This window comes from Saccostrea cucullata, unplaced genomic scaffold, assembly GCF_032062105.1.
Source record: "Saccostrea cucullata isolate Sc308-1 unplaced genomic scaffold, CSIRO_AGI_Scuc_v1 ctg340, whole genome shotgun sequence".
NCBI classification, from domain to species: domain Eukaryota; kingdom Metazoa; phylum Mollusca; class Bivalvia; order Ostreida; family Ostreidae; genus Saccostrea; species Saccostrea cuccullata.
In genome coordinates, this window is record NW_026932925.1 from 497,191 (window position 1) to 523,146 (window position 25,956).

Below are 25,956 nucleotides of genomic sequence, written 5' to 3' on the forward strand. Positions count from 1 at the left end.
TCAGTGTTTCACAAACACATCTTGTTAAAAATAAACCTGAATTAACTTACTTACATTGTACATGTACGATTGCTGTTTGATATAACTTCCATTCATTATAAATATATAAATGAATGTATTCAATAGAAGAGTAAAGTATAATTGTGTTTGTTCTTGTCGTTTGCAAACAACAGATAAAAAAGATGGAGATACTGCTGGCACAGGAGCATTAGTAACTGAAGGTAATTACCATTTTCACTTTTATTATGAAAATTCCTTAAATCGTCGACACAATTAAACATTTTTATTTTAATGAAAAACGGCCTTCTTTCAAAATGGCAGTGAACAAATGTGATTTAGACTATAAGAGAACTACATCCCGCCGTTTAGCTAAATAATGTCAATCTAATTTATACGAGTGAAAGCTACAAGTTTGAAGAAAAAATAAAACAAAGAAAAGTTGAATCAAGTTTATATCTAATTATGTAAAGTAAGTTGATGGCTGTAATTACGAATGACTGGTTTTAGTAGCTATTGATTTGTTTTTTTTTAAGGTTGAAAATAAATAATCTGACTTAATTACATGTACATAAAAAATAAATAATTTGTCCTTCACTGCCATGAAAGTGAATGACTTTGAGCCAACATCCCCCCCATCCGAATAATATTGTTTTTCTTTACCTATAGTCAATACAGTACTATTATGTAGTTCTTAACAGAATAAATGTTATTCATGTTTACAGTTTTTATGGGATGAGTAATTTCACTTAACAGACATTGCTACAAATTAAAATCATTTAAGGGGAGACAGGACACATGTCACATGACTAAAAAGACATATCACGTCATAATCGATGATGATATACATGTTAAACTTTGTTAAAATCAACAATTCTTGTGTAATTTTATTCTAAATGCTAAAATTGTTTTTTAAACATTTAATTTTAGAAATTATTATCAATGAAATTTTTAAAGATCTTGCCATCATTTAGATATTGTGAAGTTGCCAAATCCACACATTTGTTTCTCTTTACACTGCAGTCTGACGTCAGTGACGTCATAGACGTAGTGTTTGAATTTTCAGTGCAGCGAGATCACATACGAGTACACATACCCGTCATGATCAGTTCTATTTCATAATGAACAGGTCACAGTCAATGTATCGTGATAAATTTCTGAAGCAGATTTTTTAAAATTAATATTTTTTTCGTGTTTAGTAGCAGAGATTCTCACTATTTAGATTATTTTGAATGTTTATAATTTCGTGTGACGTCACAATTGATTTCCCGCACTCGGAAAATACAAACGTGAAGCGTTTTTATCATGCTTACGTCTAATTCAACGATGTCCTGTGCGATATTGAGGTAAGCTTCACCCTGTGATATTTATGCAGTAAATAATTACGTTGAAGGACTGACATTCAATCCTAAATTTAGAAATATTTATTGACAGAATTTTTTCCAAATGAGGTTTTTGTCGTTGAAGCTGCCTTGAAAAATGCAGAAATTATCCAACCCAAATACTATATAAAATTAAAACAATTGCTTTCAGATAATTTAAACACCATGAATATAATGAAATATTTAAGAATATAGTGTTATCTATCATATTTATCGTTTGTGCTTAAAAAATCGCATTATGGACTCCGTTATGGGCCCGTAAACATGAAGTATCTAACCTCCGTACAAACTCTAAACAGGGCGGTATTTGTGGAGTGATATCTTTTAAATAAGTCAAGAAATCCCATGACAGGACCGTTTTAAAATGTTAAGTACATATTTATTTAGAAATATAAAAAATACGAAAAAAATTCATTGACAGGAATTTTTTCAGCTAAAGGTCCTGTTCCTCCTTAATAATTCACTTTTGAATAAAATGATAATAAAATTGTTCTTGACACTAATTTTTTTTATTTTGCATTTCTTTTAAGCTTATACCTGAATGAAAAAGCAGATTATTAAATAATACTCAAAAAGTGTATATCTGACATGTCTAAAGAAAAATATTCTAGAAAGGTATTCATACTCAATATAAAAAAAAAAGGTATCAATCATTATTAAAATCGTTATGTTTTGAAAAACGCTCAAATAACTGATTCTCAAATAAACATATTTTTATTTTTCAATTTCTTTTCATTTAATAATTTATTAAATGAAAAGAAATTGAAAAATATTTTTTCGAATAAAGATGAAGGTACATGTAATCATGAAAAAAGATTTTATCTTGCCAGTGTAATACACCATCAGCAAAAAGAAAAAAAGAAAACAAAAAAGTACAATTAAATAAAAAAGTTAAATAAAGAAAAACTTTTTTTTTGGAATATCATTTTCATTTTTATGTTCCTTTTCCTTTTGTGTACCCCTCTCTTTTTCACCTGCTCTACCTCCGTCTCTCTATTTCTCTCTCTCGTACTCTCTCTCTCTGTGTCTGATTGAAGGGAGTAAGATATGGTTGTGATTGTGTGAGAGTTATATTTAATGTGAGGTGCGGTTAGGGTGTAGAAGTGCAGAAACAAGTTATATCACTTTCATATGGTATTAATATTGTTAAATATTTACACACAAATATACAAACATATATATATATAGGGCTTATATCATGTTTATCTTGAAAGTCGTTCTGGTCTGCATAACAATATTTTTTTCATAAAAGAATTAAAACAATGCAGGAATTCTTAGCTACAATACGCATTTCATACAAAGTTACCACTACTAACTTACAGTACAAACTAAGCTTTTTTCTCCAAAAATGTGTGTGTTGTCTTCCACTAGCTACATTTTGTACCTTCATCTATTTAATTCTATTTATACTAGTCACGTGACACACGGCTGATCAAGATACATGTAAAACTTTGGTACTAGTAACGGCTTCAACCTATCCATGATGGATATCAACCGGTTCCTTTTATATATATATGAAAATGGTTACTTTGTTTCATCGATTTCTAAATATACATGATACATACAGGTATTATTACATGTAAGCTATATTGTTCGCAATATCCACGTTGGTCATTAATATAGCTGAGAAATATCTCTTTCTCAATAAAAGTTCTTGATTTTTGAAAGCATTTTTTTGTATTTTTAAGCTTTATTTTATGACAATTTTTTTTTGTTTTCTAGCCTTTCATTGGCAGATTTCAAAAAAGGGAACGCAAATTATTCTGTATAGTCTGGTTTAGTATGGGGACACACCCCCTTGACATCCAGTTGAATCATTTGTATCCATTAAATCCCCTTGCAGATTATGAAAAAGAGTAAACTGAACCAAACCAGGTTATACCCGATTGTTTGGACAAGGATTAGAGACATTTCTTAAAAAAAAATTTTTGAATGGGAAAGAAGGTTTATGATGATTTGTGGTCGTCAAATTAAAACAAAACTAAAATATACATTTCAGATACGAAAGGTTCACCTTTACAGAACCGTTCGGATAGAATGAAAAGGGAAGAGGAATTGAAAGCTCTTAAAGGCAGGAAGCTTGTGAAAAGTAAATATCATTTAATATCTGTGTATACACTTAATAAGCTAAAATTGTACGAAAATCTCAAGAGAATTAACGTTCTCTTTAGCATAAATTTAATAGTCTGACATTGCCAAGCTTTTTACATACGATACTTTAAAAATTTTAGATTTTGATTGTTGAATTAAAGTTAATGACTTTTTTTGTTAGTAACCAATATTTGTTTCCAATATCAAACTTTGACGGAGTAATTTTTAATTATGTTCTAAAAAATTGGGATACATGCTGACTTCAAAGCACTGAATATCTTCGTAAGCAATGACGTTATATGTTTGAAATGACGTCAGTAAAATGTCGTAAATTTAAAATTTCTATGATTTATACAGAAAAATGTAAAAATTGCATCAATATTTTGATATAATGTGCAGAATGATAATATCTATTAAATATGCAAATATTGTTTCTGAACAGACCTGTGCTCTGTAAGGTCTATAGCTAAAATTGTCGGAATTTAGTCCATTTTGTCCTTTTTCTAAAAGTTAATGCAAAATGCGACTATTTTGTGACGTCATAAAAAACTAAAATTGTCAATAACCTATATTGAAAGTATTATATGTTCTGTTAAATTATAATTTTCATACAATTTATTCAACACAACACATTTTAAGAATTTTTCAAAATTTAATTTTGGTTATTGCAAAGATATGCAATGTACCGAGTATAGTTCTTTAATTCACAGTCCATTTTCTTCCATGTATAAAGTCATTGTAAACGTGTGGAATTGTCTCTGAAATCAAAAGAATTATTAAGGACCCTCTATCCACACGGTTCAGCGTGCAAGAAGATATTTGTTTAATTAAGTAGAAATATCAAAGTTTAAAAAAAAATAAAAAAAAAATAATACGTAAATATTCAAGAAAATAAGTCTGTTCATTTACATCTAGCAAAATATCTTAAAAGCTGTATTCTGTTCGAACTCTTTGCTAGATGATCATTTTTTGGTATGCAAATGAGTATTCTTCGAGTCAAAATGAATATAACCACATGTGTAATTATGATGTATATGTGCTGAAAAGATCGTGAGACATTGTATCTGGCAAGGTTATATACCGGTAAACGTCGTGAGACATTGTATCTGGCAAGGTTATATACCGGTAAACGTCGAAACAAATGGAAATCCCTTAATTTGCTATAAAAGTATGAGGTCGTTCTGAATTACTATTATTATCGAACTTGCCAATGGGTCTGGTTTCCGTGATTCACCAACGTGTTTGCCCATTTATTTTACTACACTTTCACAAAATGGAAATAAATGTAAAAAAAAAAAAACACCATGAAAAATATCTAGATATTTCTATGTAGAAGAATTATGTAATAGGATAAAGAATAGTATATTTTTGTGTAACATTTAAAAAAAAATATTAAAGGGACTTTCTCCATAACTGCAGTACTACTCTTTTGCAGGGCAAACAAAAACAATTTGGTGAAATATCACGTAAAACAATTGTTTTATACAAGCATTTAATTATATTTCGACTAAAACTTTGCCAAACTTTATCAATTTTCTTTTCAAAAGAGTATCGTAAAAAGGCTTTTACAAAATGCGTGAAATGGCCAAAGATGAATTGATTATATGACTTATGTTTCATATTTTGTACATATGAATGATCTTTTCTTTTACTAAAAATTAAATAAATTTTGTTTTTGATAACGTAACCACTGGAAAGAAATGTATTTATGAAATAAAAAAAAATTAGTACATTTTTTATAGCAATAAATCTTTGAAAAATAACCCAAAATGAGCAATTTAAGTCTTTTGTGTAGCAGTTTGTTTTTGCATAGAAAGGTATAGCTGTTGAACTAAATTGTAGCTCCAAAATGATATAATGTAATCTTTCATTAAATATTGCATATAGACAACATCAACTCTGAGGCCCAAAAATCTTCCACAGAAGGATCATTTTACTGTCATTGATAAAAAAATATTTGATGTCTAAATGATTAATTTCATTAAGTAATAATTAAACTGTTATTTCGTCGTTTTGCTAATGAATTGTCTTTTTTCAATCCAAAGTGCGTTTATCTTTTTGCTTTAAATGAAAAGAAACTAATAGTTTTGTTTGGGATATATGAAAAAATAATATAGCTGAAAACATCTCTTAATGCCTAAAAACTGCTGCTGGAATCATAATGTCTAGTCAGGAAATTAAATAATTAAAAAAAAATGTACAAAACCTAATACGATGGTTCGATTTACAAAACTTAAAGCTCGGTAAATTTTCAAAAAACGTTTACATCACAATTCTAACAACATTTTAAAGTATGATAGAACGCATACTTCGATAATTACAAAGACTATGTTTTGGAGTATCCGACTTAATGTTGTTCTTTAACGTTCCTCGCACATATGACAGGAAAATGACCGACTGGAATGCGAGAATTGCAGACGGTCTTCGGCGAAAAATATAATCTATAAACCTAATTCAGCAATTTTGTTAAAAAAAATTAAAATAAGTATGAGATATACAAATATAGCTCGTATTTTACTAGACCGTCACGGTAGCTTAATCATTAGGTCACTCGGTCCATGATCGAAAGGTCGCCAGTTAAAATATTGGCTGCGACTTGTCTACATGTATGTGGAAAAAGTAGCACTAATAACCAATTCACCTTGCAGTCGGCACTTTGAAGTGGAAGTGTGGGTCTTTTTTAATGAGACATCTCTGAAAAACCAAGGTTCCATGTCACGGCAATAAAACAAAAAGTTTATCTTATTAAGTCTTGCGTTTATCGTGTTTGGATGTAATAGATTTTTTATTTTCTTTTATCACACGGGAATTCTATTATATCGTGTGTGAATCCTATTTTATTGGATTTTATCCTATCCTAACCTTACGGCGCCGCTGGAGGGCCAGGTAAAAAAATATTTTTATTTGTTCGGACAAATTAGAAATTCGTTCAGACGAATAAGTTATTTGTTCGGACAAATTAGATATTCGTTCGGACGAATTAATTATTTGATTGGACGAAGTAGATATTCGTTCGGACAAATAAGTTATTTGTTCGGACAAATTAGATATGCGTTCGGACGAATTAGATATGCGTTCGGACAAATTAGAAATTCGTTCGGACGAATTAGTTATTTGTTCGGACGAATTAGATATTCGTTCGGACAAATTAAAAATTCGTTCGGACGAATTAGATTTTCGTTCGGACAAATAAGTTATTTGTTCGGACAAATTAGATATTTGTTCGGACAAATTAGTTATTTGTTCGGACAAATTAGTTATTTGTTCGGACGAATTAGATATTCGTTCGGACAAATTAGAAATTCGTTCGGACGAATTAGTTATTTGTTCGGACGAATGGGAGATAGTAGTGAGTTGCGTTCCCCTGCCTCCCGCTAGGCGGCGATACTATTCCCGGTCCATAGCATCTTGTTTACATTGGATGCGAGATTACTATCGTTCGTTGTTGTATTTTGTTACGTGTGTATTTAAGATCAAAACAGTTGAAAATTATCATGAATAATTCAAAATACGGTTCCTTGAGTATAATTGAGCTTAAAAACGAACTAAGAAAACGAAATGCAAGAATATCGGGTCGGAAAGCAGAACTGGTCGACAGGTAATTCGATACTGAAAACCGCATGCTATATGTCCAACTCTAACATGTGTAATTTCTGTAATTGGTAAATCAAGTAATGCCGCAAATATTTGCAAAATTAAACGATTAAAAACATGATAAATACCGAGTATTTGTATTTTTAACAGACTTGACGCATACGATAGAAATGCCGACTTTGGAAGAGTTGAGAAGCTTGACCCAGATTTTTACATGATATTACCTGATTACGATACATACTCGGACGTCAATTCCGATTCCCCATTCCGTGGTTTGACTATGGAAACGGTTCAAGCCTATTTTGAACTATTTGAAAAGAAGTTTGATAATCATTTTATTCAACTGTACAATGATAATTTCTTAATATGTTACCGTATCTCCATTGATATTAACCCCTTCACATACATCAAAGGCAAGTGTCGTGCCGAAATGAGAAAAGGTGTGTCGTATACAGTTGATCTCAAAATAACTGAGGAGGGGTCAATATCGGAAGCTCAGTGTGAATGTGCTGCAGGCATGGGGCCTAATGCACACTGTAAACATGTTGGAGCTGTCATGTATGGGGCGGTTATGTTTGCAAAACAGAAGTTCATCAAGACAGAAGAAACTTGCACACAGCGTTTACAGACCTTTCATAAATGTAAAAGATTTAAAGGTAGCCCAATGAAATCAACAGATCTACATCTACCTGGTGCTGATGAATTTACAACTGTCAACTTTGACCCAAGACCAGAAAAATTTCAAAATAACCCAGCATATCCTGATCACTTCCAAAATGTATGGCTCAATTTCCCTGGAATTTCTAAAGTCCCAATATTCCAAACATTTACCCCTGCCAATATGATGGCAGTGGCACATGACCATGACTACCTAAAACTGACACCTGAAGACCATTTCCTTCAAACATCATTCATTTCTCATATATCCAATTCTCAAATTGAGAAGATCAAACATCAAACAATGGGGCAGGGCAATAATAAAACTTGGAAAGCAGAGAGAACGAAGCGTTTAACTTCATCAATGTTTGGGCGGATATGCAAATGCACAGAGAGAACTGACAAAAGAAAACTTGCTCAATCTCTCACAGTTACCAAAAATATAAAATCAAATGCCATTGAACACGGCCACAAGCATGAATCAGTTGCCATAAAGAAGTTTAAAAATGATCACCATAAAGATGTGCAGGCAAGTGGCCTAATAATTTGTAAAGATTATCCATTTCTAGCTGCATCACCAGATGGAATCATTAATGAAGAGGAACTCGTAGAGGTGAAATGTCCATATGTTTCTAGAAACAAGAAAATTTCACCGACTACAGTGCCATATTTGAAAACAAACCAGGAAGGGAAATACTTTCTTGATAATAATCATGATTATTTTTATCAAATACAAGGACAAATTCTTTGTACTGGTGCAAAATCTTGTATTCTGATTGTTTGTTTGGCAAATAATTTAACTGTAAATGACATTGTGTATATTCAAATCAAACGGGATGACACATTCATACATGAAATGCTAGACAAATTAGAAAAGTTTTACGCCAATTTCTTCAAGGATGCAGTACTTGAAAAATATTACTACAAGTCCTACAATGACAATGAGTGAAAATCTGACATGACATTGAATTTCAGTAAAAAAAAAGGTACATGTAGAAAAAATTCTTACACATTCCATACAATCAATTGATCTTGTGAAATAGTCAAATCTCAAATGTACTTGATTATGACTTGGTAATGTTTACATGATTAAAAGTTTAAGAGATATGACTGTTCAAAATTTTGAAAATATCTCTGTCCTTAATATACAGTAATATGAAGTAATGACGAAAGGGGTTCACAATAGTCAAGTGGTATTTTAATTGAACTTAACTGCATTTAAAATGCACTTAATTTACATAAAACAATCAAGCATCTGCTGGAATAATTCCAGTGCGAAAATTGCACAACATGTAACAAACGAATACAATATCTGATGATAAACATGCCTCAGTACTTTTAAGAGGATGTGTTAAAATTTGATACGTTTTTCCTAAACCAATAATCCTTTCAATATGTACCCTTTTGCTCGAAACTTTTCTGTCACGCAAAACTGTAGTACCTGACATTCTATTTCTGTTTTTAAAAAAAGTAGGAATATTTATTGTAATATCTTTTGTAGCAAATATATCTTGTACATTAAAACCTTTGTCAGCCATTAAACTATCACCTTGATCACACAGATTTTTCAAACTACTTCTTTCTACAATTTGTCTGTCACTGGTTGAACCACTATATGCTGGACTAATAAAACTTATGAGACCCCCTGGTGTACAACCTATCAAAGCTTTCATTGTGTTTCTGTTTTTATAGGTTGAAAATGTGGCTTGTTGTGCTCTTGGTGAACTTGGTTTTTTAATAGGAAACTCAGTTGCATCTAAAATTGCTCTAGTCTTAGGAAATTTAGCTTTAAAATCTGAAGGTGAAAAATATCTGACAAGGGATTGAGGTGGCCATATGGACACCTCTTGCCATTGCTTTGACATGAATATAATCCAAGTATAAACAATATTTTTTACAGTGCTCTCAGATACATTGAAAAATCTAGAAAGTTCAAAGTTTGTAGTGTACCTTCTTAATTTCATTAAAGTCATAAAAAATTGATCTGGAATCGACACTCCTTGCACTCGAAAAAAAATATAATTGAGACAATATGCAGCAGGTCCAAGTGAATGAAGTACATACATAAATTTACTATATGTTTCTAGACCTGTATAAAAGTGAATGGCAGCATCATCTTTTTCAAAATGATCTACTGAAAATAATGGTTGTGGTTGTGTTTGTGTCTGCATTTCTCTAAATTCTTGACTATATGATGTAATGTTAGTATCATTGCTTGTTGACTCATCAGCTGACACAATCTCTTCAACAAAATCTACATTTGATTTATTAATGCTGTCCTCAAGGTCATCATGGCAAGCTTCCTCAAATTTTCTCTTTTTCTGCACCCGGTCTTCTACTCGAGAAGATCTTGAAGTTGATGCCGCCGATGACTTTGTCCAGCAGAAAATACTAGGGACTGAGGAGCTCTTTAGTCTTCCATGTAATGGTTTCTGTCCTGTTGATAAACAATGTAGTGTATATCTATTGATACTGAAAACGCTGTTTTTATTCGTTTTCACATATGTGTGCTTCAATGAAAATTTTTAATGCAACTTAAAGAACATGAAAATAAAAAAAGTGGGTTGTATAAAAATACAAATCGGCTATACACACAGCTGACACAGTTTGCAAGAAATGTTATCTTTTCATTTGCTACAACATTCGACAGTGATCAAAACAATGTTGATTCACAATACCTTGTATTGTTTCTGTCACGTAATCGTCAGGTTTAAAATGTCGTTTGCAAACAACGGCAGACTTGGAAGGCTCCCATAACTTTCTCGTATGTTCGTCCAAGCGTTTAATTGCTATAATCCACTTGTCTCTCCTTGATTTTTCGGTCGGGAACTGATGCCCGCCTCTTTCATGACATCCAGGTACACAGCAGCAACTACTGGGCATTGTTGTGTGTTCTAATTCAACTAATTACTTACTTATGTACTCTTATCGTTATTGTTTCACGTGTGTTTACTACGAAGCGGAAGTATCACAAGGACCGGGACATGTAGCGCCACTATGTTAGGAACGATAACTCACTACTTTAAACCATTAGATATTCGTTTGGACAAATTAGAAATTCGGACGGACGATTTAGAAATTTGTTCGGACAAATTAGTTATTTGTACGGACGAATTAGAAATTCGTTCGGACGAATTTGTTATTTGTTCGGACAAATTAGAGAAATTGTGAACAACTATCAGGAAACCGCGAATAATGTTCGGTTTGCACCAAGACGTTTCATTTTATTTTGATTCTTGCAAAATAACTTTAATGAACAACATTATCAGTAAATATTTTGAAGATAAGTCGTTTTAATGTTGATCTCTTTCTTATGATTTTTATGTACATATTCACTACCGTGCAGTTATTAATCATGACATGTGAATGATTATTGAAATTCATTTCTGATACATATGTAGCCGATTTGTAGCTGAAATATTGCCGATTCGGCGTAAAACATTCAATCAATCAATCTGGTACATATGCGGTGTATAAAATGATTAAAAAGTCCTCAATGAGTTTTTAATTAAATATTCCTGTTTGTGAATTTAGAAAACTTCACAAAAATGAACCTGTCCGTATTGATCCCAGGTTGTTCATATGACTTGCGAGCCGATGAATTACGAGGTCAACCGATCAATCTTGTATATTCCCTAGTCCATTGATTTTCAGAGCATAATTATAGCCCCCTCCCGTTATTGAAGAGGTACATGTAGTCGAACAAACTATTTAATTTCACTTTCAGCATTTCTTAATTTTGTTTATACGCTTTTACAGTTGAGTACCATGAGTTCGAAGGTCTGATAGGCCAATGACTCACATAGAAAGGGAAATTATGAAAGCAACCCCTTTTACGGGGAAAATAAATCATGAATGAATGTCAAAATATTTTCAAGTAACAACCCCCCCCCACTCCTCTATTTAAAAAACGATCGATTGTCTTAATCATTGAGAACCTTACATAACTTGCATTACATTATGATGTGTTTTTAAATTTTACTGCACTTTCTAGGAACGTACATGTATTCATCTATTTTTTATCCTTTTCCCGGAAAGGGGTGTGTGTTTAATTTGATCAATATTATACCTGCATGTTTTAATTCATGCGCTTTTCTGATATTTAAATATAAAATAAAATTGATATAGATACTTAATAGTAGTTTTTAACGATCTTAGAAAGAATCCATTGGAGATGGAGATTCCCTCTTTTTGTTCCTTTATCACAAAATACTTAAATGTGGGAACAGCGGTATAGAAGCAATTCTACAAATGTCCTAGCTAGTAAGCCCCACCTTAAAAAAAATTAAGACCCTCGAATAAGAGGCTCGATATTTTAATACAATGCAGCCACGTAGTATCGTTTTTGAAAGTGGGGGGGGGGGAGCCTGAGAAAAAAATAGTTACCTGAAAAGTTGACAAACAAAAAAAAGGGGGGTGACTCAGGAAAAGTTGCCCAAAGTTGACAGTCCTATTTCGTGGGGTGGGGGGGCTTACTTTTTCAATGCCAATTTTTTCCCGTACCAATTGCCTGCAGTAGGAGTAAAACCTTAAGGAGTGGATCTCATCTTTTCAAAGAAGCAGTAACTTCTTGGCAGACTTTAGGCCAATAATATATACCGGTATAGATCCATTATTTCCGAATATTTACAATCAACATACCCGACTTTAATATCACATGTCTAGTTGCTACATGTGTATGTCATGGTCCAAAGAGCTATTTATGTATTAAAAAAGGATGAATCCTCCCGAATAGACAAATTGTATATCTCTCTTTAAAGGATAATTTGTGTAAACATCTAATTTGCCCGAACAAATATCTAATTTGTCCGAACAAATATCTAATTTGTCCGAACAAATATCTAATTTGTCCGAACAAATTTCTAAATCGTTCGAACGAATTTCTAATTTGTCCGAACGAATATCTAATTCGCCCGAACAAATAACTAATTTGTCCGAACGAATATCTAATTCGTCCGAACAAATAACTAATTCGTCCGAACGAATTCGTCCGAACGAATATCTAATTCGTCCGAACAAATAACTTATTCGTCCGAACGAATTTCTAATTTGTACGAACGAATATCTAATTCGTCCGAACTAATAACTAATTCGTCCGAACGAATATCTACTTCGTCCGAACAAATAACTAATTCGTCCGAACGAATTTCTAATTTGTCCGAACAAATAAAAATATTTTTTTTTACCTGGCCCTTCAGCGGCGCCGTATAACCTGAATCAATTTAAAAATAAAGTTGCGGGTACTGATGTCTTAAAAATTGTCTTTGTTTGAATACCATCTCATGCCTGTGGTAGTGTTGTTTATCTAATTAAACAAAATATTTTTTGGACAGCCCAATTTAAGAGAACAACAATTGTTCTTCACGATTCTGTGTAAAATTATATTGTTACTGCATGAAATTTTTTATCGTTTTTCATTTTTATTTTTTTTATTTAAGTATATCCATATTCTTTTAATGTAGATCGAGGACAAAACAATGATAATAATGAGGATAATACAAAATCTTCTTCGGAGTAAACACAGCATTCTGTTTCACCAACGGACGAAACTTTCAGCAGCATGGAATTTGATTGAAGATAAATTAATTTATTTACCAGAATGACTTGAAAAAATTGCTTTGACTTCAGAATTAATTCATTTTTGAATAAAGAAATTGACTAATAAAGTTCTTTATTATACGAGTATGTGTTGTGAACAATTTTGTTTGATTATATTTTGTATATTTATAATTACCTCATATGGTTATTTTCTTTATTTTATGAAATGTTAGCTAATTTTTATAGTTTTGTTTGAGTTTTATAAGAATTTAATTGAGGTACAAAGTTCTATCGTAAACTTTTCTCTAGTAAAGTTTTACATTTTGAAGTAAACCTTGTAACAAAAGATTGTTTGATTCCTTAAGAACTCTCGGCCCAAAACTAATCTCTGTTGGACATTCTGCTTTATAACAAAATATAGGTATTATATTTTCCTGTACGTATTTATACATATCACAATATTTCTTGATCTGAGTTAGGCAAAATCTAGCGAATATTGTTTATAAAATCTTGTAAATAAATATATAAAAAAGATAAATTTAGAAAACTACATTTAATTAGCCTTTCAAGTAGTTAATTCCAAAATAATTGCTTTCCTTACCATCTACGATTTACTTGCTAGCATATAGATATAAAGGCAAAATTCCCCTACTTCGATGCAGGGCTACACGTAGCATGCAATCTCGTTTACATTTTCTTGTATTATGGCCATTGTGACAATGTTTGTCAAAAATTCAGCTCAAAAATTTGCATTTTTAACGGAACGTTATCTTTGTTATCAGAGATGAACTACTGCACATTGCAGATAAAAAAGCTAACATATGATCAAGTGAAGCGAATGGTGTAAATAGCATCATATATAAACACCAAAATATATAGTATGTTTTTGCTTTTATTTGACAATTTATCTGCATGTATAGAAATAAAGGTATTTTCTTTTTTCCAACATTTCTGAAAATATAAATAAAAAAAATAAAAACCTTATGTTTCGGTAAGTAAGAAGTTGATTGTACATACATGTATATTGATTGATCAACAATAATCGTTTTTCCCCGAGAAATCACAGTAAGTACAGAAATAATGTATTCGGTGAGTTTAAGTAGATTGCCTACGTTTTTACATGTACCTACATACTGTAATTTTTTCAAAATATAATTTTAATCGGACATTCTAGAGCTCTTTTCTATACTTGTTTACTAGTATGTTATGGATGTCTGAAGAGTGTTTATACAGCATTAAAAAGTAAAAATGTATTTTTTTTTATTTTGAAAATCAGTGTGAAGCGCATGCTTTATCATAAATCAAAATATATGATGTAATTTGATGTATTAAATAAAATGAAATTCCTTCAGTCGTTTTTTTTTTTTAATTTCAGACAGCTATTGGAAGGAAACGTATGGCATTTTACTTCCATTATCTAATTTGACTTTGTTTATTAAAACCATTTCTATTACTATTACTCCTAAACATTTTTTTCTCTAAATATTCATGTCATCTATATTTTATTGTTATCATACATTGGGTATTTAATTCATGTTCATGTGTCTTTATCAATTAAAACTTATTAAGTATGTTAATGTAAAGTAAATAATTTGGTGGGAAGGGTGTATTTTTTTATTATTGACATATTTCTGTATTTCAGACCATCAATAGCTAAATAAAACAATCTGTGGGAACAGAAAAATATAATAAAAAATGAAACAGCAAACAAATCCATTTGATGGAACAATCACAAATATTTTCATTGTCCACTGCAACGTTTAAAATCTAAAAGTAGTTTTAGTTCGGTGTCAAAAAAAGAACGATGACATACTACTTGAAGATATAATTTTTTTTCTATATTCAAAAAGTAGGGTTTTTGCTTTATTTTGACCGTAAATTTAATGATTTCAACTGAGCTTAAGGCACTGAACTACAAATGAAATGTTCTAATAATAACCAGAAGTCTCTGTCGAGACTGTAGCTCTACTGGTTTGCACTTATATCACAAGAAAAGTAGCAGTTGGTCTTGAAACTTTGAAACAGTAGTGAACAGAATAATGATCTTTGATTTAGTATCTTTTTGTGACAAGACTGAAATAAGACTAAAACTGTAGGAGTAGCTTCAAGGCTTTTAAATAATTTTAGACAAATTTAAATTTTTGTTACCATGGCAACACCATTCATAAAAATAAAAATAAAAGAATAAAGAGGATTCGGTATCTCGCTGTAGTCTACTTAATTGCATTATATTAAAAGCAGACCAAAACTGTAGGAAAAGTAGCATTTTGAAAGTATTTTAAAGAAATTTCTATTCTAAGTAGCCACGACCGATACACAGAAAATGTATCTTAAGTACTTGTGTGCCAAGTTATATTGAAATCAAACAAAACTCTATGATGAGAAGCATTTTGCATGCATTTCAAACTTTCAAATTTTGTATATTCAAACTTTGTAATTTCAAATTTCTATTCTAAGTATCCACGGCAACACAGAATTGTGTATCTTAGTGTAGTCTCCTTGTGTGCCTATGTTTATTAAAATCAATCTAACACTATAGGAGGAATAACTTTTTCAGGTATTTTTTTGGAGTAACCACGTCATCACCGTTAATCAAATTCAAAACGCGATTGTGTATCTTAGTGTAGTCAACTTGTGTGCTACGTTCTATATTTGGAATCAGGTCAAAAATATGAAAAAAATGTTTACAGACAGACAGACGGACACCTTACTATCAGATAAGCTCTTATAGTCTCTGATTTATAGAGCTAAAAATGATATTAAGTCTAATGGTTTGGTGACATATCTCAAAGTTATCTGTTTCCTATCTATTTGAATAAAAAAAAAATATTTAAAATGATCTTCATTTTAAATAAATCAAGAAGCCTTTAAAAATACAAGTACAACTTCAGCATTTTCATCTACTACTCATCTAAGAAGTATTTAAAGCTTTCAAGTATTGATCACGAAAATAATATTTTCGAAATTCATTGATAAGTAAAATAAGTAAGATTTTTTAAAGATTCTTTTCGTAAACAATGAATTTGAATAGATCTATTTTATGTTAAGAAAACAATAGAAGAAACATTTCGTTTCATTTTTTTTTTTTCATTTTATCAGTAATTGTAGATTTCTTTACACATACATGAATATCCGATAATAAAATTAAATGTAAGTGTGTTTTCAATGAAACCGATGAATCTTTTTCAATGTAAACTCCTTACAAACAGCTTAAAATGTCTTTTATTAATGATCAAAATGCCGAAAATTTAATCGCTCAATTATTTTTTGTTTGTTCATTTGTTTGACTGTAAATATTAAGAGTCCAGGAACAAAAGTATATAAAAAGAAATTTCAACACAGAGGTAAGTTGTGATATGTATTTTAAAAATCAGATGAAAATACCTTCAAGTGGTAAATCATTTATTAATTGCAATGTGAATTTTGTTTCACTATCTTGCTGAAAATTATTTTTGAAAAAAAAAATAGAAATTAGAAAGTAAATGCTGACAAGGATTTGTAAGAAAAAATAGATTAGATGTTTTTGCATTCAGGGGAAATTAGTACTAATTAAGCCGCGATGACTAGCTAGCTCTGAAAGTCTCTCTCACTTCGCCCGAGTAGCACAGTGTTTAGAGTGTCTACTCTAGAATCGCGAAGTTATGTGCTGATCTTTACTTTGAGGTTTAGAATTCCACAGTGGGGCATTATATTTAATTTTTTTCACAACTCACTTCCGGTCGTACGATTTCTTATTTTCCTTTTTTTTTAATGCAGTCAAATCGATAACGGTAAAAGAGATTAAACCACCAAAGTTATATGCCTGATAGATCTTGAAATGTAGGCAATTTTTTTGGTTTAAGAGCTTCAGCTGTCCTTCCAGTCGTCAAAGGAAGTGATAATAGAAATCCGAAATTTCATTTAAAATTGTGTATGTCATTAGTACTTTCGAAGTACATATATATTAATCACGTCGGAAACAAAAACTACATCGACCGGTTAAGAGAAAAACCTACTTACTTTGTGTGTGTTTTTTTTTTATTTTGTGCATTTTATTTTCCCATAATTTTCATTTATAGATGAAGTCTTTGAAATGATTTCTTGATATATTAATATTCAGACTACAAATGTCAAGGGTATTGTCTGACATTTTTGCAAAATTTATTTCGGGTCACCTGATTCCCGTCTTCAAAATAAGAAGTTATCATTGCGACACCTCTGAAAGTGTAAGAGAGTAAGAGGTCAAACTTATGAGTAAAAGACCTTGAAGAGTACGCGAAACATACAGAGTTAAACGCGTCTGTCGACACTTCCGGTCGTCATAGAAAGTAATCGTGGAAATAAAACAAGAGTAAACTTTTCTTTTCCTTTTGCATTTTATTTGTAGTTCAAAAATATGTTAATCACACTGGAAACAAAAACGTCAACTTCTCGTTATAAGAGAGAAACTACATTACTTCTATTTTTAACTGTTTAACTGATGAATGTATTTGAACAGTTTTATATATGTTGTAGATATCGCATTTGTCTAAAGAAACATCGGAGATTTTTATATTATTAACTTCCGCTGGCGTATTTTCCTGTACTCAAAATTAGAATTTGTTCTCATAATTGCTCGAGAAGTAAACGACAGAAGTTTAAACTTTCAGAACTAATAGTTAGTCATCATTTTAAATGTATCATTCCGGTCAAGATAGTAAGTGCTACAGAAATTGAGTTGTCAAAGTCGTGTTGTTTCTACGTAAGTTTTGGAATAATACCGACAATAGAAAGGACATGTCCATGCAGACTTCTCTGAAAGACCTTGTCATTTATTACTAGTAATGCGCTTCCAGTTTTCCATTTTTCATCTCTACTGTTTGCCAAGGTATGTCAACGCTTCGAACCAAACAAATGGCATATGGCATTTTTAATGATATCTATAGATCTCAAAAAAGATTTGGTAATTTCTCATTATGTAGTAGATTCTGCACGAAAGCAAACTGTCATATTTCTTTTAAACTGCAAATATGTAAAGACAAATAGTAATGTATCATTTAGAATCGCTTTGTTTAATAAGAGAGAGAGAGAGAGAGAGAGCCAAACACTTTGCCAGTTATTTTTTGGGCGAAATAAATCGTATTTTTTCCTACTTCCTTACATCAATAAAAGTTTCCTCTGGGAAAATCAATATTTAAAATTTCCAAACGAAGTCAGAATAAAGCATTTGGTAAAGCAAATTGAGTGAACAAATTGTGCATTAGACATTTGATGATGGTGAGTTTACGGAGATGTTGATATTGTTGAGATAATAATGTACCTCGCATTCATTCTCTTTATTACGGTCGGCTTAAGAGAAATCCTAGGGACATGTAAAAGGTAAGAGCGACTTTTGAATTTCAAATTTGTTTATTTCCAACAAAATTCAATTGCATTTTGCTGTGTTCTTGTGTATATATATTACATTAATACATGTTTGAGTGTACATATATTATAATCAATTATATCATCATTTTCCTTATTTCATCAAAATAACCATTCTAAAAAGATTACTCTTTTTTTTTTATTTGGACGAATATATATATATATATATATATATAACCGACATATAAGCTGCTATAAGTACATGAAACGTACGTAAAATACATATGTGTTTATTCATTTATTTATTCTGTAGTGCATCGTTCGGAGATTGCTGCACAGGATATATATACAATTTTGAGAAGAGTATATGCCAAGGTAATAGTCAATAGTTATGCATGGTAACGAAAGACTATATTTGAAATCATTTTAAAATAAAGGGATGGGGAAAAGTCCATTAAGAACAAGGTTCACCTTTGCCTTATTTGGCCCTGTGAATTTCTGAAAAACTGAAACTACATAGTTTTTGTTAAAAATGCATTGAATATCACTTGGATCTTTGATGATTGCGTATCTATCAAAAATGACGTTATTTTCTGGCTAGTCAATGCATTATGAGGTCACGAAGTGCGTCAATGTCCTCATATTCTGAAAAAATCTGCAAAATCGGCCAATTTTCAAAGCTATTTTTCGATATTTAATATAGAGTGCAACCTCTGATCTAAAGTATGCAACTATAAAATGATAGAACTGTTTCTGAGGATTAAAAGACATGTTTTATTTCTTAGATCAGAGAGTGCGCTCATATTATTTTTCTTCACTGGAGGTACTCCTTTATACCTGTTTACCTAAAAAATCAAAAACATTGCAATTTCATAAAGTCAGTTCTCCGAGACCTGGACGTTTAGGAGAAAAGTTTTAATACGATGTGAAAACATGAAGTCTCTATTTTATTTTAATGCTTCAAATTAACAAGTGTTAATCAATTAATTGGTATGTCTACAGGGCCATTTTATGCATAAAGTTAACCGACTTCTTTCAACTATAATTACTTATAACTATCTCATAACTATCTACATGTATGTAAAAATTTGATTTTCCTTTTTGGCCCCACCCTAGCCTCGGGTCCATGATTTGATGTTAAAGGCCAAGTCTAATTTGAGTACGCATGACTTTGCACAGCTTTTTAATTTCATGCAGTCATTTGTGCGACACTACACCTTTGCCAAATATTACAAAAAATTAACATTATTTGTAAACCAGTGTGTTTTACGACAATAATTTGGGGGGGGGGGGGGTGGGGGTGAAATGGCTCTAACACACTATTGTCGGATTTTGTAGGCAATGCATGACGCTGAAGAATGACATATGACTCGCTTGTATGTCCATAGATATTATACTAAAAACTGAACATCCAAAGAAACATACTAGCAATCTAAACTTGAATCATATATGCGCCGATAATTCATCTACACTGAAATGTATTTATGCTGTAATTCAGCAATTTTAGAGGTGTTGGGCTTTGAAAAAATAGACATTTTAATTTTTAATTCCTTAACCAATCTAGATGGTGAACTTTTTTTAAATTTCACGATTTGGTGACTTTTTATAATAACTTTCATATACTTGAATAAAAAATAAATCTCTATGGCAGAAGTACAAAATATATATGAAAAAATGTGAATAATTGGGCGTTCTTTAACAAATTCTATACTGTCCAGTAGTAAAATTTGACCACATTTGAGATAGCCCTCTAGGATATAGGGGTTGTAAACTTTCGATTTTTTTAATCTTAAAACAATAAATATAACAGTAACAATTGATTCTTAAAAAATTATCAAAATCCATAGGGTAGAAATAATTAGACTCGGCCTCGATAAATGATATAATAATGATTGAAAATTCCATATTAACATCACTAATCACTGGCGAAGTATTGGAGGCTCTTTTAATTCCAGAAATGGGGGATCATTGTTTCTATGTGTGAAGAAGTTTTACTTTGATAATTTTACTATATTAATTAAATCATTCCAACGAAATTTAATCTATTGATTAAAATGAGAGTATATACAAGTTGTAGAGTAAAAAAAATATAATCAATCCGCCTCTGGTTCTTGAAAAGGTAAAAACAAACTATATTAATTTAGTTTGAATTTGTTTCTTGTTTGACGTCTTTCTCGAATTGTTCACCCCACTTGCAAGTGAAGGGCTACAAATTTATACCTAACTCGTTACTCAGGTATACTGAGTAATGAAGGATATCTAAAATGATAACTAAAGCATTGTATAATAGTAATACATATGTTTGATCTTAAATTCGTATACAGCGTACCATAAGAAAAGTTTTTTGAATTTAGAGTGAAAATGTTGACTCTGTCGATTGTTGTTGTCTTCGGGATTTATTTAGTTCTTTTGAAATGCTTAAAGACTTTCATTTTTTATTGATTTATTACATCATTAAAATGAATTCATGCATATTCATGCACTTATTTTTCATGAGTTTAGAATGTCCTACTGGCCATACGGGACCAAATTGTTCTTTACGTTGCCGCTACCCTAGTTATGGCCGCTTTTGTCAACAACAATGTAATTGCAGTGAAATATACTGTGACAAAATTGTCGGCTGCATCAGCATTGAAAAAGGAGGTAATCTGTTTTCTCTGTACAAATCATCAAATATTACTATGAATGAATGTAGTGAAACAGTATTCTAAAAGTATTATTCTAATGGAGTTATTCTTAATACGATGTTACATTTCAGTAACTTCATTCAATTCATTAAAATATAATATAGTTAAATCTGGATAGTTGTTGAATTTGGTAAATTAAGAAAACAGAGAGTGTTACAATGTAAACGTTCAAAAGGAAATGAATTTAGTTGGTCACGTGATCAAACTCTGTAAAGCCTTTAGGGATATTCAGTAGATTTGCTCACTTATCGACCAGTGTCTCATTGAAATCTTAACTCTGTAGTTTTTTTGAAACTTTTATTTATATTTTAAACGAGTACTCCAAATAAATTTTGCCTGGCCAACATTTGAACATTTACATTGTTGTTCAGTACTCCAGATCAGTATTTTTTGTTTATAACGAAAGAACAACGATTTTTACTTCGAGTAATTTTACTTTTTCATGTACTTTTAGATGTAGGTATGTGGGGTCAACGCCGTGATCTGTTTTAGATTGCATACCTTCAAACATCTTTGCTAGCCAAGGATTTATGATACGATATTCTCCTCATTAGCCATCGGCATACGTTGTTAAGAAAATGTTTTTGTTTTTCTTCTCAAGTTGTGTTTGGAAAGATCGACACCGCTGGATCAATCAGCAATTGTCTTATTGTAAATTAATGACGATATCTGCGTTCGGGACATATTTTGACTCTTCGCTCTCGGGAATTAAAAACTCAAGTAAACAACGCGAACGTTATTCTTTGAATAGATATGGTGTCTTCCAAAATATTAAGATATTGTGTGCAAAGTATAATGAATAGGAATCTTTTCTGAAGATGTAGATTTGGACATTAAACAAATGAAGAATTAATTCCTTCTTGTTACTTATTCTTCAAAAACATTCATAATTCAAATTCGTTATTTATTTCTGTTGATGATGCAGTTTTTGTGTAACTGTTCATAATTTGAAATCACGTGATGAAAAAAAAAATCCCATCTTTTTAAGGCACCGTATACCAAGGGATTATTAGGACAGTACGTAGCATATCAGAAACCTTTGGCTAGCGAAAGGGTTCTTCAAACGAACTTTTGGGTAAAACGTTTAGGCTTAATATATTTAAAACTTTCTTCACACAGAAGGAAGTTCTATGAAAGTCTGGTGTATGAAAAAAAAATCCATACGTTTCAAGTATTGTATCTTTTTCGACGCTCAGAAGTTCAGAAACCAACCCGATTTACCATGGCAGAAATATGTACATTATAGACTTTAAGAATGTGTGAAATTTAATATTTCCCTATGAATGCGATGACGATCTTTTGTTGTTTTTGTTTGTTTTTGTTTTTTTTAACTGTGTTTAAATGCACTTAAATGTGGTATATATAAATATTAATTTCAGTTAAACTAAGTGAACATGAGCATTTTATTTTTATTAATTTGTTTCCTGTTGATTGAGACTTTGACATAAATTTCCTGGCTTTCACAGGATAAAGCTATAATATTAATTTATATCTGAAAAGTAATGGAATTTGTACTGAAAATCCTTTCATAACTTTTCCAACCAATATCCCGGACTGATTAAGAATGATGCAGCCTGATCTTATGTATCTTCAATACATTTTCAAAACTGAACTAACTGTCCCATGAATATAATTAAAGCATTTTGATAAAATAATGATGTGTAGAACGAGAGTAAATATTTATGGTAATCAATATGACGGGAATGGTCAACATGACATTGATCAAAGTAAAAAAAAAAGCAGTACCTTTAATTTTTGAGCCAGTTACAGCAAATTAACATGGTATCTAATGCAGAAAGAAAGTTCGGAGGATTTTTTAAATTTGAAACAAATGAGAACTTCCATGTAGATTCAAAATTTAAATTTCATTTAATTAGGTTTAATTTAAAAAATAACACTTGTCACAAGACTTAACAAAAATAACCATTTCTGAACGCCATAAAACTCAAAATGAAATAAAAAGAACATTGGGTACTCTATATAAAAGGCAGCCTATTTTGGACTTTAACGTGTTTTCAAATCGCATCTTCTATTATATATGTAGATTAAACTAATGTTCAATGCTATGTTTTACTGGGTCTAGGTGTTTTTGAAAACATTAAGGCATTCAAGAAACATCTTTTTATTTTAAAAAGTTTAGTGACGGATATCTTTTGAAGTTTGAATTCAAACGATTTGAAAATCTTTTTTAAAGGGATGGAATAAACATGTCAAGTAAATAAAAACCAATTCCTTCTTGATTTTTCTGTTTCCCCCATTGTGACATTGGCATAGGGCGAGTCTTGCAGGCTGACGGGCGGTGTTTACTCCTGTTTAGCACCTTGACTCAACTCTATTTCATAGGTCCGTGTTTGTTCTTCCAAATGTTTAATAATATTGTTTTACTGAACTTCTGGGCATACATGTAACGACTGTCTATTATCTTAAAATTTTATGTTTCGAATAACGGCCAATACCTATAATTTAAAAAGAAACAAGGGTTGATATATGCATACATGAACTAAAAACAATGTAAAAATATATAAAAGAGTAAATATTTCATGTAAATTTAAAATATATTGTACAATTCAATGTGTTTGTAAATTATGTCCTAAAATAATAACCAATCCCAAGACTCTTTGTATATTACAAAACAGAAAACTTAAAGTACAAAGCGGTGCAATTACAACTAAAAAGCGACTCTTGATTAAAGGAAACAAATCAACCACCTGCGCATGCTCATTTAGTTTGTTTTGTACAAGGTAATCAAATGACATCGAAAATTATTCCACTACATCAAACCATCAAAATAAATTGGTGTCTATTATTTTTCAATTTACACAATTCCCCAATTTTGTTTGATTTTTCAATAATTTTAAAAAAAAAGGAAAACAAAGTTATTTGTATCCGTGAGTCACTCAGTGAAATGTCCATATCACTAAAGCTTTGAGTGTTCTCAGCAGCTGGCTAATAATCACAATAAGTATACGGGAAAAGGGTGTAGAGGTCTGTGATATTCTCTTCATGGAACCCTTATATATATATATATATATATATATATATATATATATATATATATATATAGATATATATATATATCATTTTTATGTAAAATTTGTGGAGGAAAACAAAAAACAAACCTTTCAAAATAGACTTTTTTGGTTATTTTGCAAACGCAATTCAATTTTCAGGTTCCAGGTAACTCCGTGGTGTTGCAAGCACATGGATTTGTCACTTCAATACATTATTATTGGGTGTTCATGCATTTTATTCATAGTAAAACTGCATGTATGCATTCAACGATGAAAACTGGTTAACGAAATTAGGTACATTTATTGTCTGCGAAGTTGATTGCCATGCTTGAACCAACTGTTCTCTTCGATAAAACAGATGATTGAAAAGGGAAGCCCAAGTTTGGAAGTGCGTATGAGAGGTACCGGGTACCAACAAGCAAATGTTTAATTAATGATTTAACAACGTTCAGGATTCATTCGATCTAATTTACTTTATCCTCTCAATTTCATGATATCATGGTACATAAGATATAAATCAACATGCAAAAACGTGTATACTTATAATACAGTGTGTAAATAAAAAGATTAGATGAATTAAGTTAGCTTTGGAGAACAAACGATACAATTAGTTTTAACAATAACTCTTTATTATTTATTTTTTTGTCTGAGAATCAACATCATTTGAATAGAGACATAAACCGGTCGATCCTAACGTTTACCCATGTGAGTGTATATGCATAATATATAAATATCTTTCCAGTTTACATGCACTATTAATGTGATTGCTTTGATTACAAATAATGTTAAATATTTATAAATCCCTTAGCGCACAATAAATTTAGCATTCGATAGCACTTGTACCAAATTAAAGGTACTTAAATTAAAAGTGAGGAATTATTTTTATTGTTGTTTTACAGTTATCCTTGTACAATGCCAGAGTTAATGCTTTGACGAACTGAAAATATATTTTAACATACTGAATAGTTCATATTCAAAGCATACATCTTAATTAATATTGTGGGGTTTGGCGTATAATTTTAGGAAAAGGATACGGGGATCGTACAACATTCTTCTAATAGTCAAAACATAATGACAAAACGATTTAAAGTTGAAAATCCATTACATCCCATTTAAGGGTATTTGTAAGGGGATTGGGATGCCGACATATATAAGTTATAGGCTTACGTCTTTTAAATTCTGATTTTGAATGGGGCTATTTACGCTTAACACTTTCACAGTTCCGGTTTATGAAGCGAACAGAATATGACCCCTCTTGATAGAAATGTTATTAATGAAACGTATCTAAATCGGTCTCTCTCTTTATAATTTCAAATTAAGAGATTTTTTTCTATACTTTCTTTAATAAACCCCATTATTGGAAGAAAGATTATCTCCTTTTATGCTTTTATTCTTCTTTTAAATGGACGCAATTTACATGTACTAACTCTGTTATCAATGTAAAAAAATATCCTCAAAGTATTGTTTCATAGAAGCATAGAGTTATACAACACTAGTGAATCATCATTTATGGAAGATTTAAAGAGGTTTGCTTCTGTGCTTTTGAGCAATATTTTGTTTTGATCTCTGGATCTATTAAAAAATTCTGCTATTACTTTTAGCACTTGTTAAGATTAAGATCATACAATCACTTAACATACAAATGAGGTCATGTTCAGTTTATAAGTCCTATGTTAA

At 30.9% G+C, this 25,956-nt stretch overlaps 1 protein-coding gene and 1 long non-coding RNA gene across 2 annotated transcripts; one reads left to right on the top strand and one right to left on the bottom strand.

Moving 5' to 3' along the window:
• The first annotated feature begins 174 nt into the window (after positions 1 to 174).
• LOC134236546 (uncharacterized) lies at positions 175 to 13,276 on the top strand. Its single transcript, XR_009985635.1, has 3 exons — positions 175 to 221; positions 3,379 to 3,468; positions 13,184 to 13,276. It is a non-coding gene; the product is annotated as an uncharacterized LOC134236546 (long non-coding RNA).
• On the bottom strand, positions 8,657 to 10,726 carry LOC134236544 (uncharacterized). The gene is made up of 2 exons (XM_062718715.1): positions 10,400 to 10,726; positions 8,657 to 10,158 (listed from the first exon to the last, which is right to left on the bottom strand). Exons 1-2 carry the CDS (start codon positions 10,602 to 10,604, stop codon positions 8,969 to 8,971), a joined length of 1,395 nt encoding a protein of 464 aa, XP_062574699.1. The 5' UTR covers positions 10,605 to 10,726; the 3' UTR covers positions 8,657 to 8,968.
• Positions 13,277 to 25,956: the final 12,680 nt, after the last annotated feature.

What these genes read in the sequence shown, in the direction of transcription:
- LOC134236544 (XM_062718715.1), bottom strand. Translation starts at nt 10,604, where the DNA reads ATGCCCAGTAGTTGCTGCTGTGTACCTGGATGTCATGAAAGAGGCGGG. An exon ending in CGTGACAGAAACAATACAAG is followed by an intron (nt 10,159 to 10,399) that starts GTATTGTGAATC and finishes GTTTATCAACAG; the next exon opens with GACAGAAACCATTACATGGA.